We start from the raw sequence: 12,961 nt of genomic DNA, 5'->3' as shown, positions 1-12,961 counted from the left end.
GACTTACAGTCTCATTGTTCACAGACCTCCAAAACTATTTACCTCCTATCAGAGATTTTTCCTACCATCAATTTATTTCTGAGAAATCACAACAAACTGCAAGTGAGGCCTGCAGAAAATCATGTTTTGGAAGAGGAGCCTGGCTTGTCTTGCTGGAGTGCCGGCTGATAAGAACACCGTCTTGGAGAGAAACTGGGCAGAACAGGAGGTTGTTGAATATTGTCAAGGCTGAAATAGCACATTAGAGGACATACGGCTGTGTCAGAAGATACTAACTTGATTAACACCAGTGGCACATCAATAGCTTACATACACGTACACAACCCTCACCCAGTGCCATCCCTTTAGATCAAAGCACGTACATGTCGTATACACACTTCATTTAGTTGCTTACTGTCAACTGCACAGAGATGTTTAACCCGAGGTTACTTTTTCATGCACGTGTATACGCACATATATAAACATACGTACACACACAAATACACACGTGCTATAACACGGTGGAAGCCCAAAATGCTGGGGGTAACGCTGCTGAGGACAATAAGCAGCGCTCTTCTGGTTGAAAATTGTCATTAAGAAATTGAAATCCAGGAAGATGTAACTAGTTCAACAAGCAAGGTGCCGCCCAGCAAGAACGGGAAGAGATGGATTTTCTTGTTCTGAACTTGCAGGGTGCGTGCTGTAATGGCTGGGCCTCCTAGGCACAACAGATAATGACACAACGTGCTTCTAAATCATCCCGCTAAAACAACCATCAACAGAAACAAAAACTGAGCCCACAGACAGATGGAACTGGTTACTGCAAGGAAATATCAAGTTATGACCACAGGAAGTGAGCCTTTTAAAGCAAACTAAATCTCTCCTAATCCACTATCTTTTTGTTCAGCCCAATTCAAAGTAATTTCTTCCTAAAGGAACAAAGCTGAGGCTGCCTCAAGTCCGCCAGATGCAGGATCTGCCCCATCTCCTGGCTATGGGACCCTCGCATGCAGGATGCGGCAGAACCTTTCATGACTTGGAAGAGATCTACAGAGACTAAGGAAAAGAAAAAAATGTTAGTAGGCTTAAGGCCACCACTTCTGTACATGACCGGATCCACTTTCAGAAACGTTATCATCACAGAACCAAACTGATGTTATTGAAATGGGGGCTAGAGCTCACTGCAAGCAGCACGGCTGCTGCACGCAGAGGTCACGAGTTGGCATTTTGGGCATCGCTCACACCAGCACAGCCAGACTTCAGGTTGGGAAGAATTATTTGCTTAAAGCAGAGGCTTAACTTCTGAGTGGAGAGTGCGGCACAGACTTCCCCATACTTAGAAATTTGCCCCTCAAGTAGAGAAGTCATTTCCTGAGAACTTGGTACTCAGCTCCTGAATAACTTCCTGAACCACAAATAATTACTCTTATGCAAATCCATAACAGAACGTCAGACACTGACTTCTTCGGTCTTAACATCAAATTAAATATTATGACTTCTGCAGAGTCACAAAATGTTTTGTTTTACATGGCTACAGCTCACAAGAGCCGTGGCTCTGTTTGCAGAAGCCCTCTAACTTAACTTCGGAATATGCAAAAATAAGCATTATTGACGACAACTCTTTAATTTTTAGGATCTTCACTGCTATGTAGAAATCTCATTGAAAAAAAAGTATCTCCTTAAACTAGCATGCTTTAAAACTGATTTAATCAATACTCATAAACTCTACATACATTTTAAAGTAATTGTATTAGTCTTAAAAGGATGAATGAGACTGTCAATGGACACAGAGTTACTGAGGCACCAATGTTTTTTTCAGCTCCTACCAAGCAAGGAAAAGTTGCGTTGATTTTTTGTTGGATAGGGAATCTCAGGATTAAGACGAGTTGATGAAGGATGGGCTGCCCAAAGAACACGTTTATCTTTGGGCAAAACCAGCTGGGGAAGAGCTAGAGACTGCAAATTACACATCTCAGTGCTAAAGAAATATTTCCAAGGAATACTACGGAACAAACTCTCAGGGAAGGATAATGACTTTTCAGGATGTTAGCTAATTGCCCCAGTGCTCCCATCAAAATCTATTAGCAATGGCAACAGCCCACCTCATTAGCAACTAACATCATTCGTGTCTCAGAACACCAGCAATAAATGCTGGGGTTTAACTCAGAATCACCTGGAGTCTTCCTCTTCTCCTGATTTTATTTTATGGCAAAAATCACCTCTCACACTCACTGAAAACAACATGTGCACCCTGCCGTACAGTTCTTACACCGCTCAAACTACCAGCTTGAAGTTACCAGACGGAGCAGTTGCATTTATCTGGATTTATAATGCCGTGCAAAAGATCAACACAGGCAAGGCCCTCAGCTCTTCTCGGGGAGTCCTGTGCTGCCACCAGGAAAGCGAAGGAAGAGATTCTAAATAATCCGCAGCAGAGCTGGGGAAGGAAAGGGAAAAGTTACTGCAGCCTAGGCCAGCCCTCCTTTCTCTTGCCACAGCACACATATAACAGGAGGATAAAGTTAATGTCAAAGGGGTATAAATGAAATACAAAAGAATTCTATTAAACGCCACGAATTAACACCAGCCCTCAGAGCTGCCGCCCTAGCGCCGGGCTGCTCCAGCCTGAGCCGTGTGGGACATCTGCTCCACGCCTGGCCTCAGGTGCAGCCCACCCTAAAGCTGCCTTTGGGGTTTTTGCACCTTGCACAATGCACCTGATCTGCGACACACGGAGCTGGAGGGGAGCAGACCCCGTCGCTAGCGGGGGTGCCAGGACCAGGAAATTTCACGTGCTCCTTTTGGATGCCTTTACGTTGTTTCAATTAAGAAGGTGCTATTAAAGAACCCGATGATCCTCACCATTACAACAGCAATTAAAGCAAAGCCTCAACACCGCAACGCGTTCGCTGCAGTGAACACTGGTTTCCTCCGCTCTACCTGCTGGCTTTACCTCCCCTACGATGTACGCACGCGATGCACATTTTCAGCAGGAGCTTTGCAAATCTTCACATCATTTAGTTTGGAAGAAGTTATTAAAAATTAGCGATTGAGGATTTGCAGACAAGCATCGATCACCACCCCTTCTCTGTACAGAAGAGACTGAATTTCAACAGTATTTCTCATTTAATTTTAACAGCATTTCTCACTTCTGCCAGCAGAAAAGATGACAAAGTGGACAAAGTGAGTACCAGCTGTCTGACTGAGACCTCGGTTGGAACCTGGCCCAAAAATTTCCAATACCACATCCAAAACTTATGGATGTCTTCCAAAATTCTTACCAGAAGAAAAAAACAAAAACACCACCACAACTCTCCAGTCAGATGTAATTAGTTTTTGTATAAACTTAAACAAGAGCCAAAAAAAAAAAAAAAAAAAAGAAAACCCCCACACTGGCTGAAATTCAGATTCAAGAACAGCCCTGCTCCCCCCATCCCCCTTTCCCTGCCTCTCTCTAAAAATCCCTTCCTTCTGGATTCACTTTAATGAACAACTGATCGAAACTGCATCCCGAGGGAGCAAACAGAGCCGCGACTCCCACTTTGATCTCTTCCCCATGGAGAAACGCGCTCCCTGCCTGGCTTGCAAGATGTTCACTTGATTGACGTTTGCTCTGATGTGCAAACTGCTTTGAACTTCAGACATTTAATTCCCATCAGGCTGCACTCATTTTTATTCTCCTTCAACAGGATTTACAAGCAGGAGATCAGCAAATGCAGAAGATAAAATAAATTTGCAGAAGCTTTGAATCTTACATCAAAACAGCGCTCAAGTGAGCTCCAATTGGATTTTGCTCAGCCTGAATTTGCAGTGTAAATCAACCTCTTTTGTACAGTTGCAGTTTAGGGAAAAATGAAGGAGCTGTGCACAAAAATGGCATTTGAGCAGCCACCGCGGGGTCCACGTTGTTTTGAGACTCATTTTGTTCTGTCCCAGGCCATTTATACGAATTTCAGGATGGGTTCGGTATGCAAATGAAATTAGGTAAGTTCACTGAAAATTCAGAATTTCCTCTTAAGTTCTCCACTAGGCATGTTTTCCTGAGAGTAAGGCAAGATCTGCACTCATATTTTACGTGCTTATGTACTTAGGTAGAGCAGGAACCGTCTATTTAAACAGAGCGTTGGAAAAACAAAGTTTTAATGAATAAATTCAAGAAAAAGCTACTGATGATTCAGTTCACCACTCTCTTATGGCATATAGGTTGTTCGAATTATTTCAACTCCTGCTTGAGAAAGTCGAAGTGTATTTATTTGTATATAGAGAGAAATTTGTCCACGAGAGGAGTCTCCTACCTACCTGCTGCAGCTCCTGAACAAAACCAGGACTGGCACTGTGCATGCTCCCTACAGCTTCTGGAAAGCCACATGCATTGCTGCAGTCTGACACTCTGCAGGAACAGCAAACACAGCTTAAATTTCATCGAGTGCGGCCCACCCACTTCTCCTTTGGAAGAGCAGCTCTTAAGATACTGCAGCGACTGAATGGATCCCCGTTATCTCCCACTTGACTGCTCAGAGAGCAAAGATAAACACCGAAAGAGCTGCGATAAAACCCAAGCGCGTTAGCAAATATTTAACCATCTGTTTAAAAAAGGAAAAAGGCAGACCACTTCTGAGGGCGCTATCGCGGTCCGGGAGTAAATGATTTTCCAAAATAGGTTTGTAAAGTCGCTTCCTCAAACAGCTCGATTAGCGCGGGTAAGGCAGCGCTGCCCAGCCGTGTTTCACCACCAAATATTTCTGCATTCTGCTCCGTTCACAACTTCAGATAAAGGCATTCCTTAAGCATTTGTCCACGTTGTTAAACAAAGAACCGAAATAGCTTTCCAGCTGCCTCAAACCACGTACATTAGCAGCAGAAGCACTAAATGCGTAGCCACGCACCTCTCCAGGTCACTGTGACGCTTTTCCACGAGCACCAGCAGTGTCGGGGAGCAGCGAAGGGCGAGGGGGACGCCCCACCTGCACGCATGAGGACAAAAAGCTGTTTGTACTCCTGGCAGATGGCCACTCCAGCATTACACACGCTGTCAGACACGCTCTTTCCTTCTCTGCAGAGCTTTATTTTCCTTCACCTGCAAACCTCCAGTATAAGTCGCCTGCGTGACCTACTCGCAGCCATCCAGCCCAACCCCATTTTTACCAGCACAGCCGCTCCAGCTGCCGTTCCCAAGTCAGACACCACAGACCTGCAAAATTACAACCACGCGGAAAGCGAATGCTCCCGAACAGCTCCCCCAGCCCCTTAAGTCCCTATTTAGATCCACTTCTGGCAAGAACCCCGTGGGTTCCCACCGAAGGGCAGGGCAGCAGCAGGCACTCAGCAGAGCCCAACGGCAGCTGCACATCTCCCTGCCCGCTGCAGCCCCATCTCCCCCCATACACACCAGGCCATCCCAGTTCCCAGACTTCCCAACCCATCGAGGGCTTTCTCGGGACAGAGGCATCCCTGATGAGCAGAGACACGGAGGCATTATCCTCTTCAGCAGGAAGATGCTTTAATTACAACACTGTCGTGTAAACGACCTCCCAATTCGAACCTGAAAGGGAATGTCTGCAGACTGCCTGAAATCTGTTTTCACGGCTTCTTCAGCAGCCCAATAAGTGAGGGAACACGAAGCCCTGCGTTTCCAGCAGGGATTTCTTCAAGGGTTAGAAGACGCCTGTCACCTGACATCCATTTTCCTTATCTCCCATCAGTTTACCTACGCGCTTCGCTAAGAGCCCGGAGCACTTTACCCATCCCAACCCTGCCTGGCAGGAGTGTGCTGCCTCGTTGCAACTGCTGCAGGTGCCCCTCCGCGTGGCATGTGGCCCTGGGAAGGGGAACCAGGCTCCAGGCTCCGTCCTCCCCGGCAGCAGGGCAGGGAGGGGAGATTTGCACCGTCTGCCGCTGTGCTCGAAGTGCCTCTCTCTGGTTGCTCTTCTCAGCTGTCATCCCTCCTGCCGTTGCCATCTTCTTTTTTCCATTCCCAAACCCTGAGTAGAACTGAAAACACCAACAGCTGCACGTGAAGCAACAAACAGCGAAAACTGCAGAAAAAACACAGCCTCTGCTCCGCTGCTCTAACTGGAACCACAGCTGCACGAAGCGCATTCACTGGGGCTCTTCGTTGCAGGAGCCACCACCGCACAACGGCAATAAAACAAATATTGTTCTCCTTGTCATATCTTACTACGCCGCTAAACAAGCAACCTAAAGGCCAAGTTCATTTTCTGTTCCAGTTCGTGTTTTGCTGGTCCTGTTTGGTATCATTTATTTATAGGCGCTGGGTGTGGTATTCTCACAGCTTATCTCCAGCAACACAAACCGTCTGCTAAGCCAACGCTCAGATTTTCAGGATGAATACAAGCAAACACAAGGCCACACATGGATAATTTTGTTAATAATAGCAAGTACAAACTAAATAAAGATGCCAAGCCATTCCAAAATCTCAAGAGTAAAACAATAAACCTCTCTCTACATATTTCACCATCACCAACGGATACAGGCTTTAACAGGCTAACAAAATCGCGCAGCAATAAAACTTTAAAACAAATGAAGATACTTGGAGGAAAAACGTGGAGAAAAGCACTTTAAATTATACTGCTCTAATAGCTTTGGGTACGGCTTTCCAACAGAACGATTCCCAGTTATGCCGCCTTCTTTTAATGGGTAGGGGCATGCAACCAACTAACGTGAAGGACATTTCAGGAGTTTTTTCACTTCAGTCAAAAAGCTCAGGTTCTTCTTTTTCTGACCAGACGGAAAGAAACAAGATACGAGAGTTTTTACTGAGATCAGCTCCCTTCATGGAGGGGCATCTTGTATGTTGGTGATTGAATGAGTTAAGTGGAAGAGGAGCCTCTCCCCCACTTTGACAGGCACACAGGACAGCAAGAAAGTCAAACTGACAGATATTATAAATACCTTCCACATAATTTTCCCCAACCCAAACTCCTTGCATTCCCAAAGCAATTTCTGTAAGTTACGCAGCAGTGTAAAGGAATAACGCAGGAATCACCTGCCAACATGAGTTGCCCTCAAACCGAGGAGTGTCAGCGTGTATTTAGAGGCTGAACACGGGACAGAAAGCCTCAAGGATCCCGGCACAGGCCCTTCAATCTGCCTAAGGAACACAGCCTGCAGGTAACGTGCTTCCGACACTGCGCTTGCACCAAACTTCTACTCAAGTGAAGAAGGCTGCTGGACAAACACCGCTCTAACCAACAAAAGGAATACACGGGGTCCAGCAGAGGTAACAAAATATTTCACAACTGTCCTAGAAGAAAAACAACAGCCCGAAGGGTGCACAAATTTTCAAGTCACAATCGAAAACCATCTCCTAAACAGCACAGACAAATCAGGCTCTTTTTCAATGCTCTCCCTTCTACAGCACCACCTACTAAAGGCTTTAAACCAAGCAGAAAGGTTATTACGTTTATTGTTGCTGGAACAGTGCTCACGCCTAACACTAACGCACTTCTTTTAAGCTTCAAGGATAAGCTGTCACCAGCAAAACTGTACCTAACTTCACTTCTCAAAGTACTGACCTCCTCGTAGCTGGACCACGTCAGCCCAAACGTCAAAGGCAGAAGAACTGAGGTCAATCAGTACCTCTCAAAATACCACCACAGCATCCCGGTGGGAGATCCTTGGGTCTGAAGTTGAAAAACTACTCCCAACTCCATGTGCAACTACTTACACGTGTCCCTGTTCTCAAAAATCTAACCATTAATTTAGGTTTCCTGACTTTCACTATTTTCTGTTAAAAAAGTCAGTATATAGCTCTTTTGACAAGAAATAAAGAAAGAAAAAAAAAGAAAAACTATTGCTGATTTCAGATGTCTCCTTGCAAAGACACTCACCCTGCTCACTGATTTCCCCTTTTTAACGAAGTTTGAAGATGTCCAAGAGGACAATGTTGACTCTGGCCAGGAAATAATCTATTTATTTTGATGGAAAGCTTCTGCTTAAAAAGAAGCTTCTCTCAATGTATTAGAAATTAATCTCTTGTCTGGAGAGTCAGGGCAGGGGAACGGTGTCAGGCGACCTCTGGGCTTATCAGGAACCACCTCCTGCCCCCGGGAACGTTTCCACCTTCCCCTTAGCATCCTTGGGTCAAACACCAGACCTAATAATGCCACCTGAATATCAACATCACCTTTTGTTCCAGACAATTTTAACCAGAACAGGCTACCCACAAAACAAAGAAAAACGAAGGGAAGAGCAACAGCCAGGGGAGGCAGAAGGAAGGGAGACAACGACTGACGAGACGGCAATCGGCCAATTCACAAAGCATGATGCTCACAACTTGGAAGCTCAGTTTCACCAGAAAAACGTGGTTTTACATTCTCTCTCTGTACGACTTGCAGACAACCTCCTAAAGATGGCAGTGGATATACTTCCAGTGGGCTGCTACGCTGCAGTTCTTCCATCAGAACTACCTGCCTGGCTCTTGCTGAAGCACAGTCCGGAAGATCCTGCAGGCCGACAGACTGATCTGGTAACCACTTAAACAGATTTACTCTGATCAAGCCAAGTAACTAAATAATGGAAATCACATTATAAAGCCCAGCTGAGGAGCTCTGCAAATAGAAAATTCACGTCTCTGCTTTGCCAGCTGTCACCTCCAGTTCATTTTTTTAAGCTTCTTTCTATGAAGGCTCCTTACTCAAGTCCACCATCGGGAAGGACGCTTCTGAAGGCCTTCCAACCTGAGCCATTTTGGAGGACAAAGTGAAAAGAAATTCATGGAAGCTTCCAGACTAAGAGCAGAGCTCTCATTTTTTATTAAAAATTACGCCATCCCGACAGGGGAGGTTATAAGTTTCCTCATTCCTCCTTCTTCACCCCTCGCTTGAATGTGTTACTGCTGATGGTCGGCTCCTGCATGGAGATACCAGGCACCCGAAAAGTTTTCATCCTCAAATAATTCTTGACCTTCCTACTAACACTGCCTGAAGTCTGGCCATTTAGCACCAGGTACACCAGCATTTTATGCAGCCCCTCTGTCCAGCAGGAACTGCGCTGAGACCATGAGATTTACCCCATAGCCGCAACCAAACAGCAAGGTACTGCTTTCTTCAGAGCCACCTGAGGCTTAACCCTATCCAGGTTTCTTCCTTTCATGCCAAGCAAAACAAATAAAACCCAAAAAAGCAGCCTCTCTCTTCAAACACGGATTCATAACACACGTTTGAACGCAGTGAATATTTTAAAACCTTACATAAATAAAGGTTAATGCTGTCATTAAGAGCTGTCTTAAAAAGTTAGATTACTGAAAAAACTTTTAACACTAATTACCCAAATTACCTGCCTCCCTTAAATGTTTTTAAATCAGAAATGAGATATAAACAATGAAAACATACTCTGTATTCAAAGTTTACTGTGTATAATAAATGGTGAGAAAGTTACTCTTGTTCTTTTCTAGCACATACGGAAGTGAAGTGTTTAAAATGTTGATTGTTTAAAAGAAACAATTACACTGTTACTGGAAAAATCAGGCACTCCATCACACCTTCCTGCAACTAGGAAACGCAAAGATGTTTCTGTAAACACGCAACATAATACAAGTTGATTAAAGACAACCAACTGCCTGGATTTGGGCTATTCAAAGCTCTTTAAAAAACAAACTGAAAATGAACAAACTCGGTTTTCAAGCAATGTTCTCAGTTTCCGTAAATCCGTGTATCAAGCAGCAGCAAGTCAACTTGATTAAGCTGTACCGCAATACTTCTAGCATGTGATGTACTGACCAGCTTGTGATTTTGGTTACTGCACTTCAAAGGGGAAAAAAAAAAAGTCCCATGACCAGCTTCAGAAGAGTTATTCAGCCTAAGTAGTGTCTCAGAGCAAAACAGGTATCTTGGATACAGACAGGCTCATTTCGTAGAAAAGTTTGTTCAACCCTTAATTGCATGAAATAAACTTTTTTGTGTGTGTTTGTGTTTTATTTTACGATCTATCATAGCAGAGCCCAGTCCTTGTTTAGAGCTCCTCATTAAACATGTGTATACTAGAAACACAGGAGCAGAGGAGGAGACAGGATAAGGAGCACCTTTGCAGTATTGCTTTCCCTGTTTTCTCCCGGTTAACAAGAGTAACAGAAAATAAGTGCTATTTTGCAAAAGACAGACCTTCATCTTTTTCTTCACGTGTTAAATGGCAACCTAAGTAATTTCAGAAATCGGTACTTACTCCATCATAGATGGTGGAATAGTGCAGCAGTCCTGGATTGCAGTCAAGGGCGACGTGAGATGAGCGGTATACGACGCTTCTACTACTTGCTTGTTTCGATTCACGACATCCAAGTAACGGTTAAACTTCTCGCGGATTTTTTTTGCCAACTGAAAAAAATAATAAAAAGAAAGATGAAAATTCAGTCAGTTTCTCTGCAATACCATGTTGCTTATTAAGAAAATTGAACAAAAAGTAAAAACCACATATGTTAAAGCTAACAGTTGTCCGCCTTGCTCGCTGTACTCCCTGTTTTGGTGGCTCAAGGTACTGTGAAGTCAAGTAATTAATAACATCGGCCAAAGAAGGCAGTATATATAATAATTTTACCATCTAGTACTTGAACCCTGAGTTTTGCATGCACGAGGAGTGAAGTTTCCATAATATCAAACTTTTCTTTCACCGAACTGGCACCCTGATAGGGCTCTACCTGCACTAATGCGCTCAGCGCTGAAGCTCCAACATGGTGCTCTTGCAAGGTCTGACGAGGATACGATGGAGACTAAAATAGCTTGACTTGTGGTCTAACATCCACAAATGGACTCCTAAGTAATACCACAAATAATACCCCTAATGTTACCCCCTGTGAAAACGTAGATAAATATCGTACAGCTTCAGGAGCAAACAGACAACAGCACATCCGTCAGAGCACTGAACCTATTTAGGAGAGCAAGCTCAGGACCCTGACAACTCCAAATACTGCCATGCAAATTTTCTCTTGATCAGCGGTCTCCTCAGGCAGGTTGATCGGTGCAGAAGCATTTCACAATTCCTTTCACGTACTTCTCTTCACCGTGGTTTGGGCAAAATGAACCCTCCCACTTCTTGCTTCTGTCTTTGCCTCTCCTGCTGCCTTCCTGGGGTGCTGCCGGGACCGAGCCGAGCATCTCCCAAGTGAGGCTCCTACAGATCCAGCAGCTCACCGTGGCTTGCCATAGGCTACAGCTACTTAACTACAGTTTAACTTCAAATAACAATAAAATGAAAAATCTGTAATTACTATTATAATACAACAGGAAAAAGAAGGCAACGTCTCACAGACAGAATTATTCCACAAGCTTTTTGTCGTCAGGGTTCCCTGTGACGGAGGCAGCCTCTCACAAACCAGGACAAGGTCTGGAGGTTGCACTACCACCTGTAACAGCAGGCAATCACATTTCTCTCCTTTCGGAAAGTAAAACCAATCAGGCTGACGTCCTGCCCCAACAATTCTCAGACCTTCAAAGATGAGCTACTATTACAAACTAATTCTAACTTTAGAAATAGCTAATTTGTGCACATTAGCCTCTTTCTTAAATTTGTCTTTCAAACATTTATTTTAAAATGTCAAAATAATCAATACATTTTCCATCTAGCAATGGTACTTGTGCAAACACTCAGCGTGGGGCTGGCGGCTGTGCCACCGGAGCTATGGTTATGGTATGCTCTCCCCGTGCCCAGCGACTCCAAACCAAATGTAAGAGGCGAGGGGTGCTGCAGGGGCACGGGGCAGGACCCCTGCAGCTGCCCTGCTGCGGGCAGGAGCTTGCTCGTGCATCATGCGAGGCACTTCGCGGCCAGCTTGCCTAATGACTTGCAGAGGAAAATTGGAAGGGAAAATTTGTGGCTGTTATTTGAGCGGACGTGACAGCAAACGCAGCCACCAGGGAGCATCGGGCCGTACGAGGAATGTTTATTAGGGGTTTTGCTCCATCTTTCATTCGAGGTTAGGAATAAATAAAATAGATTGGGCATACAGAAAACTTGGGCCGGCACATTCGGCGTGCTTCTCACACCTACACAGTCACCCCCCACGTGCACCCGAAATGAAAGAGAATACTCTCTGAGCAGCATGCTGTGGTGCTGAATACTCGGAAATATTTCATCCTGCGTTTCTGCAAACTTTCAGGGCTGCGGTTCGTTCGTGAGTTCACAACTCCCACGTGTCCTGCTGTGCTCCTCCTGCACACCCCAACTCCGCCGGGCTCATCAAGCGGTGCTGCGGCATTTGTGTGCCCAGACCCGTGGCGGGTTGTGCCAGACCCCCTGGCTGACAAACGTCTCCCCTACCTGTTACTAACAGGACACTTCACCACAATTTACTTTGTTATGCGAATAACGAGGCCCACAGTGGTAAGGTCCATGACTTGGCCTCCACCGTTCCCATCACACGCAGCAGTTCAGCAGCAGGTCTCTGAGGAGCACGGGTTTGGCAGAACCTTGCCCGGATGACCTGCAGCATTACACCTAATTACCTTCCTGCAACGATTTATTGCCAAGGCACCAGAGGACTACCAACGGTCTCCCCCATGCGAGGCATCCAACGCTGTTAAATCGCTCCCAGTTGTCAGATAATAAGCTGCTGGGTGGTTCCTTCTCTTCTCTATTTTGAGGCAAACTTTCTCTTTGTCCAACCGTATGTCTTAACACGACCTTGGGAAGCACCGTCTTCAGCAGTGCCCCAAAATACACAAGGCAGATTTCATACACTGCAGCATTTACATTTCTTGGTGACCAAGCTCCCCCTCTTAGTTTGGGCAAATGAAACACTTGGGCTTAAGCACTATGTAGTCCAGATACTTGGATCTATACACTTCTTTCTTGGTTTCCCTATTTGAAAGCTCTAAATGAGGTAAGAGCTTAAGTTTGCTGAAAAAGGAACCGCGTGTCCTTCATTAGCAGTAGCAAAACTACCGTGGAACATGAGAGCACAAGGAGGCCTGCCTGCGACCGCTGCCTCTCGCTGATAAACTCCTGCTGCACGGGGCGAGATTTAGCTATT

At 45.2% G+C, this 12,961-nt stretch overlaps 1 protein-coding gene across 2 annotated transcripts in view; it reads right to left on the bottom strand.

The window, feature by feature from the left end:
- Positions 1–12,961, bottom strand: part of CACHD1 (cache domain containing 1) — a 111,464-nt gene that overhangs the window by 45,959 nt on the left and 52,544 nt on the right. For both annotated transcript variants that reach the window (XM_083845687.1, XM_083845688.1), the window contains exon 3: positions 10,162–10,310. In XM_083845687.1, the coding sequence (XP_083701813.1) occupies positions 10,162–10,310 (149 nt within the window). The remainder of the gene's footprint in view (positions 1–10,161; positions 10,311–12,961) is intronic.

Source organism: Anser anser (genome assembly GCF_964211835.1).
Source record: "Anser anser genome assembly, chromosome: 8".
Classification (NCBI taxonomy): domain Eukaryota; kingdom Metazoa; phylum Chordata; class Aves; order Anseriformes; family Anatidae; genus Anser; species Anser anser.
This window is presented reverse-complemented; position numbering and strand designations above follow the sequence as displayed.